This window comes from Triplophysa dalaica, chromosome 10 (assembly GCF_015846415.1).
Source record: "Triplophysa dalaica isolate WHDGS20190420 chromosome 10, ASM1584641v1, whole genome shotgun sequence".
NCBI classification, from domain to species: domain Eukaryota; kingdom Metazoa; phylum Chordata; class Actinopteri; order Cypriniformes; family Nemacheilidae; genus Triplophysa; species Triplophysa dalaica.
The window spans coordinates 21,327,834-21,335,740 of NC_079551.1; the positions used below are offsets into that span (position 1 = coordinate 21,327,834).

General features: G+C 36.6%; 1 protein-coding gene across 2 annotated transcripts; it reads right to left on the reverse strand.

The window, feature by feature from the left end:
* Window positions 1-115: 115 nt before the first annotated feature.
* pfn2b (profilin 2b) lies at window positions 116-6,096 on the reverse strand. 2 transcript variants are annotated; one of them, XM_056759727.1, is made up of 3 exons: window positions 5,785-6,092; window positions 3,354-3,546; window positions 116-1,599 (listed from the first exon to the last, which is right to left on the reverse strand). In XM_056759727.1, the coding sequence occupies exons 1-3, from the start codon at window positions 5,914-5,916 to the stop codon at window positions 1,502-1,504; spliced, it is 423 nt and encodes a 140-aa protein (XP_056615705.1). In that variant the 5' UTR covers window positions 5,917-6,092; the 3' UTR covers window positions 116-1,501. The 2 variants fall into 2 exon arrangements, with proteins under 2 accessions (XP_056615705.1, XP_056615706.1); XM_056759728.1 differs by having other exon boundaries at window positions 1,510-1,956; window positions 5,785-6,096.
* Window positions 6,097-7,907: the final 1,811 nt, after the last annotated feature.

A 7,907-nucleotide genomic window follows, 5' to 3' on the forward strand; every position in this document is an offset into this window, starting at 1 on the left:
GTTTTTGTACAGCTAAACACTGTACAAAAAACATCGTTCATTTTCATCAACGTTTTCCCCTCAAACAATCAAGTAGAATTTTATTTGTCATGATATAAATGCGCATCAATGAAAACTGACAATTTGTTTTGATTGGAATAAATTTATTTAACCTGTAAACAAGGTGTTAAAATTCCTTTATGGCATTTCTTGGTTTATGCATATGAAATCATACATCAGACGGTATCCAAGATATATGAACATAGAATAAGGAAAAGAAACGAAATAAAGTCAGAGGTTTGGAATCTGTACAAATATCCCACAGAACAAAGTGGCGATGAATTGTTTACTTGGAAGTTGTTTATATTCATCCTAACAATAGCAACATGTTCTTCATTACGTTATGGCACAGAAAACACATTTTCTCTTATGATTTGAGTGTCATACACTAATGCTATCATTTGGACATTTGTGACAGACATTCAGATCATTTTAATAGACAGCTGACAACTTGAATGCGTTTCCATCGGGACATAGCATGGGATGAAAAAATTCATCAATTCAAGTGTTAACAGTAAAAGCGGACAAAACGAGACAGCTCGAGTCTTATTTGCGAGCTTGACGTCCGATGCTACGCTAGTGTTCAGAGGCAACATAAATTGGTCAGATGAAAATTTCAAACTATATATATTTTTTTTAAATGGCAGTTTTGAAAATAAAAAATTGTATATTACATGAGAGAAAAAGTTAAGTGCTGGAGCTACGCCAATGATGGAATGTCAATGGAGATTTAAATGAGAGATGGATGTAGTAATGAACTCATGTGAGGAAATGCTACCGCTTCATATCATTGCACTTTAACTGACAGCCGAACTGAGTGCAAAACCTCCTGAAGCCGCCCAACCAGATCTTTAAGTTGTCAGTGAAATGAGGAAAGATTCTTAAGATGCATCAGTTGATAAATAATGGAGGAATTGTAGTGTTATCCAGGTAGTGTTTCTGTTGTGGGATGTATGGTGGTTGTAACATTGGATGTTAAAGCAATGAACCTTAGGCAATGAGGCTGTGCGGGACACACATGCAGTCCAGTCAATGAAGTTTGGTTTCAAGTCTTCGTCTACTGGAAATTCTATTTTAAAAATTTTCAATGTTTCATTGCACGGAATTGAATGTCAATCCTGCACAGACTTCAAAATATGTAAAGCATCTACCCCCGACTACTGTCCACTTTGTAGTCTCAAAGATATGCGTTGGGTTGACCTTTTCCCAGAGTAGGTCTAGGAAGTAGGAATGAGTTTTTACTCAAGCCCTTGGTCAAAAATACATCTAGTGTCATAACAGTAGTGCCAAACCGGGAACCAAAAACAGAACAGAGTAAAGGGGATAGGGTTATGAACAAATAGCGAAAGGATGACTTTGGGGTAGAACAACAGGAAATGTGCAAAAGAAAATGGATGACAAAGCAAATGTCATCTAAAGTAGTGAGCAATGGGAAAATGAGCTGCTAGGGGTGGGAGGTGTCCTAATATCCAGCTTTCCTCAGGTATTCAGCCATGTGAAACGCTTTCTGGTTGAGCTGCCCTCCATGGATACCTTCCTTGCCCATGACTATAACCAACGCTGAAGTACACAAGGAAAAAAACAAGAACAGAAATCAACAAACATGGGGGCAAAAAAAGAAACCATTTACCCCAACTTAAAAAAAAAAGCTGTTGTCAAGATTCATTACCCTTCCTTGCCCTTAAGATGTCCGAAAACTTTAAATGTGACTGTTTCAAGGAGAAAAAAACCTTCACAGCTTATTTTGGGAACGTGGGTGGACTTGTTGTCTTTTGTTTCTTCCCCCCCTAATTTCACTACTTAATCAAGAGAAGAAAAACTAAAACCCCGAATCTCTCAAGTATTTTGCCATGGAAAATGCCTTCTTATTCAAGCCGCCTCCGTGGACCCCTTCTTTGCCCATTACAAGAACCAAGACTGAAACAAAAGATAGAGAAAAGAAGTTAAGAGGACAGGAAAACCCCAGCTTTGGGAAAAGCCAAACCAAGATTATTTAGAGATAGGACAGAAAAGATCCCCAGCCAAGATAACCTGCACACAGATAGACAGATAGATAGACTGCAGCCCTCTTGAAATCATGAATTTAATTAAATAGAGATATAAAGTGCATTTGCACAGTTCAGTGATTCAAATCTGTACTTTTGGAGGCACATGGTGTTTTCAAGCATAAAATGTACCTTAACTCTAATAATACACTTGTGATATCATGACTAGAGATATCGTACCTAAACTGTCATTCAGGCTTCTAAGTGGGAGGTTCTTCGCTAAAATAACTTATACCCCAGACCACACTCGTTTTCGCATTTAGTTTAGGTCCAACTTCAAATACTCAAACCTATATGTTAAACAGAAGACTCAGTATATTCAGATTTTTCACATTCAAGCATGCGTTAGTACCTCTGCTCAATACATGCCACAGAACACATTAAAGAGAGATTCTTCAGAAAAGCTACAAAGAAACTTGTTTTGATTTCAGGAAACAGGAAACCCTCACACTTTAAACAGCGACATACCCAAGATTTTTGTGAAAGATTGGCAGAAACATGCATGCAAACGAGGAGAAATCTACAGGTCCCAGAGACGACTTCCATAAGCATGAGAGCTGAAATCATGGCTTAAAAAGTATGTTTAAAGAATGGCCATTTGATGAATAAAATACGGTTTGAAATGACAACTAATTGCAATTAAAGTAATTTTTACAATAAAAACGAAGCTTTTTATATAGTATTAAAAATATTTTGATGATTATTTTGTTCAGGGTTTGTTGTAATGTGACATTTTTTATAACAATTTAACATATACAGGAAACTGAATCAAAATGATGTATACTGTAGAAATGTATTAACAATGTAAATATCTTTCGTGTAATTTTTTTCTTATTCCAAATTTATACTGGCAACTGTGGAAAGGATGTGAGTGGACGTGATTTAGGCATTTCTTGACCCTTTTTATGTAATTCACCCAAACATTACAGTGGTGTCACTATGCGACACTTAACTAAAGGACTGACTGAGATTTGTCTGACTTAAACCATTCGATATTCAGAACATCTTATGAACCTGCTTAAAGAAAGTGTTTAATTTAACTCATTAATGTGCTCCATATCTGACTTAAAACTAAAATGTAATTTATTTCTATGCACAAATTCCAGGAAAAATGACCATCTAATCTACAATGTTTAGGCCATTTAAGGCCATATTGAGGAAAGGTGGACATCTACATTATCAACTTACCTCTCACACAAAACACATATACATGTGTAACTTCACTAATAAAAAGGTCATTACGAGAAAATAGGAGAAATGAACCACTACCTTTGGCTGCTTTGCCGACAGTAATGTTGTATGTGGCTTCTCCTCCTTGGCTCTTTGTTCTTATGTCCATTGTCCAGTCATTGTCGATTAGAAGACTGTCTCGAATAACTGAGCATTTCTTTGAACCTAAGGTCATGCCGTTGGTGAAGAAACTTTCTCGGTCTTTTCCTACTAGGATGTCGATTTCTGTGGGCTGATATGAAAGAAATAGCGAACATCAAGAGTTGAACTGTTTAAGTGTTTTAACTGTTCCCTACACAGTCATTTATTTAACATCAAGCTGATCAAAACTTATATATATGACTCTTTTCAGTCGAACACAAAAAAATATTTTCGAGAAATGTAACAGTTGTTTTGTGTAAGAATGGTTAGGGTTTTGGCCGATAACCATGACCGATAATTCTTTAACATTGGACGCTGATTGCCGATATATTGGCCAATATAAAGTCCCTAAATGTTAGTATAACATTAACTTTTATTTCAATTATTTTATATATATTATTATTTTTAATTATAGATGTTCTTCCAGGGCAACCCAAAAAGGTGTTATCAATCGAAAGTGTAACAGGTCTCAAGACAGAAAGCATTCCTACAACAATCGCCTTCAAACAATTTGCTTTTTTTCCTTATTCATAATTTATCGGCTATAATATATCATCAGATACCGATAGCATTAAAAATGCCCATTTGAAGGCAGATACCGATATGGCCGATAATTAACCGCGCATCTCTTGTTTTGTGTCCAAACAATGGAGGTCTTTGGGGTCAATGTTGTTTGGTTACATCAATATTTATTCTTCAAAGTTCTTCCTGCCTTTTAAGTTTATTCATACTGGTTTGAAATGAAATGAGGGTGAGTAAATAATGACAGAATGTTCATTTATAAGTGAATTGTCCCTTTAAGGTCAATGATTAGATGGCTTTAAAGTAAACTACTTAATATGTTAACATCTGTCTATTGCCCTACTGCATTCAGTCTATGTAGCCCTACATATGACTACAAATGATCTGCTTTGAACATTAAACAACAAAAGACTGTTATTTAGAGAAAATATTTCTGGATCATGATGAAAGCAAATGTCATCTGTACCGATACACCCTTAGATGGAATTTCTTGATATATCTGTGAATAGTCAACCGAACTATCAAAGTGGAATGTAGACTTAGAGTGGTTACAGCATAGTGCTGCAAACCCAAGGTTGTGGGTTCTATCCCAGGGGACAGCGCATACTTAGATACAAATGTATAGTATAATGCAATGTAAGTCGCTTTGGATAAAAGCATTTGGCAAATGCGTAAATGTTAAGCTGTTTTGTTTAGACTAGCATCACAGGCCGATCCCTTTTCGTTGAGGCCAAAGCACATAAAACTAAAAGAAGCTATAGACTTCAGTTAGATTCTGCTTAATAAAGTTATATCCGGAGATCTACGTTCAGAGCTAGACAGGGTCTGGTTATGCAAGTATAACTTCATGAAGACTCCCATCTCCTTTTCATTCTATTAATGCGAATCCACATATAATGAATTTATATACACAAAAGGCTTAACCTCTATACAGTAACAGCGGTATAAAAAAAATGTACGCCCGGATTTAAGATTGCCATAAAGAACAGTGTCATAAATAAGCCTGTTATTAGATGAATTCACACCCATTTAGTGAACGCCATCTTGGACAACGGGAAGAGTGCATGCAGCGAACACCTCGTATTCCTAAACGCGTTTGCGCACATTTCGCAGCTTAATGACGTGTGTGTACCGGTATGTTGGTGCATTTGCTTATCCGTCTGAGGAAATTTTGAATCTGACCGGTCGATTGAATTGGCCTGTTTGCACCAACAGCATCGCTCTCATTATTTATGCACAATTTTTATAAAACTTTAAGAAGTCCCCAGTCACAAATTTTACTTTGACTCGAACGACTTTTGACGCATTAAACAAAGCAATGTATTTGTGTGTGTGTGTGTGTGTGTGTGTGTGTAATATGTTAGCTTCGCGCCAAATAAAACGGACCTCGTGTACTTAAAGCTGATAATACGACGTGAAAAAAGTGTAATGTTAGCATAACTCGACATTTGGTCCATTCAGGCCCTATTTCTACTAAACGGAGAGCCTAATCGACACAGAAGTGATTCAAATCAATGCAAGTTCACCACAGATGATGACAAGAAACATTTTGACGCGTGCACAAATCAAATACGTTTTCGGGACGTTCAAATGGGTGACATGTTGGACCTCCCAAAACAACGTAATATCTTGTCTTAGCATTTTGAAACCTTTTAAAATCTGCATAATTTCTAGGCTCTGTAGGTGCATTCAAATACAGTTCCCCCGAAAACCAAAATGCTGTGTTGCTAGGCAGGTCTCTGTTTGACACACAACCATCACTGAAGACAAGAGAGAACAAAGAATGTTTATAATAGCGTTAATTTACCGTGATGTTTACGAACGTCCCCCCCTCCTGCGCTGCCCATACGTATTTGGCATCTGAGTTGTACCCAACAATGGCGGAGTCCTGGCAGCTGCCATCCGACATCAGGTTATCCACGTAGCTCTGCCACGACATATTTGACCCCCGATTTCCAACGTGCACACGATTTTTTTTTAAAAGTCGGGACTGACAGTCTGATACGGTATCGGCTTGCCGTAACCGTATATTTGAAGTACCGCACGCCCCCTTCTCTAATATGAGTTTGAGCTGCAGAGAGTCCCGGCAGTACAGGGTGTAGTCGCTCAGATATCCCTCCGCACAGGCGTGCCTCGGATGAAGTCCTAGGATTGAATCATTGGCGCGGATGGATACATAGACTGGACACAAGAAAGTTAGCTGTTGCTTGGAAGATTTACTACTGTAAACAAGTACAGTACAACATCATTTTCTTTTTAACGTGTTTTCGCTGCATATCTTCAAATCTTAAAACAGATTAGTCGCTTTCACCGACGCCTATTTATCTTGATGATTTTTTTCATTGTACGCTAATATACAAAGGGGACGCATAATATTGGAATGGATTAAAAAAAAATATTTTAGTAACGATTTGTTACTTTATTGACATCATATAATTTCTGTCTAAATGTAAGCCTCGAAAAGCGTTTAAAAGTATTTAATCTAATTTCATTTAAATTATTTATTAGTTCCAAAACCATAAAACAAATATTACTTAATTAACGTGTTTAAATATTGATATGAATGTTTTAAGTTGTAGCCTGTTTGACAATACTGAAGCGTTGAGATCGTAGCACGCCTAGGACCTCTTGTGGGCAAATCTTGTAATGACAACTTTTAGGTTTCTACAGTTGGGCCAAGGTTACCAAACCTTTTTAACTAAAGACATTTTTTATTTTGAATCACTTTACATTGATTTTTTTTTAGTTTTTATGTCATTACACAGCACATGTGAGTTGTATTTTCCCAGGAGTTTATTTAGACATATATGCTTTTCAAAGCAATAGAACAGACACCCACTATTTCAACATGAACCCAAGGCTTTTAATAACGCATGAGTAAAAAATGTGCAAAATGTTTGAAAACTACCTTGCAGGGGCTCTTTGCAAGAATGACAGCAAAAATACCACATCATTCAGAAAATTACCAGAGGCTCTGCACGCATGTTAATATTTTCCAGGACTCTGAAATATTATAGGTATGTGTTACTCATTTTACCTCTTATATACACTTAAATTAACTACATTATGTATAATAAGAGGAACACATTGAAATATTGTTATCCTGTTGGACAAATTAGATGGAGCATAGGTAATGCATCAGTGGTCAATGTCAAGAAAATAAAGAATGAATTAGCTCCCTAACGTTCATGTGGAGAAATAAAGAAAAGTCAAATAAATTGCTTAAATGTTTTCAAGCATTCTTAAGGACAATCTTCTCCTTGGTCAGCTCAGACACTAGATATCGCTGCTGACTCTCCTTGAACTATTAGTTTGAACAACGATCTCTTCATTCAGTTAAACCTCATATTTGAGGTTATGAAAATATTGCAAAGAATTACAATGCACAAAATAAACTAAACAAACATGTTTTCTTTGCACTTTTTAACCACTTAATGTTGGCCTTGCCAAATTTAGTTACACTAATATCCAGCATACTACACATAGTGTATTTCCTATATCCAAAGGGTTGGTAAAGCTAAGAGCTAAACAGAGCAGAAAAAAACGTCAGTGCAACTCATTTTCTGAAACATAAATGGTGATTGAAGCTGTATGTTTCTAACATTTCCGTTCATGTTTCACAGATGAATAAGGGAAAATAGGTTTGAAAAAAAACGTGGGTAACTTGATGACAGAATTTAAGTTTGCTCAGTTCAGTCACTGCGAGCCAGATAAAACCAGACATTGCTCACATCAGTCCGTAAAACGAGCAATTTCCCAGTTTAGATGTTAAATTTAGAAAAATCCCTCCCAACTTTTTATATCCTGGAAAGGTTGGGTATGAACCGACCTAAAGCCACAGTGTGTGTCCATTACAGTGTCCAGCACATGAAAACAAAGAATGCCTGTATATGAGGACATGATAAATAGCACCTGTCTTGAGACGATTGA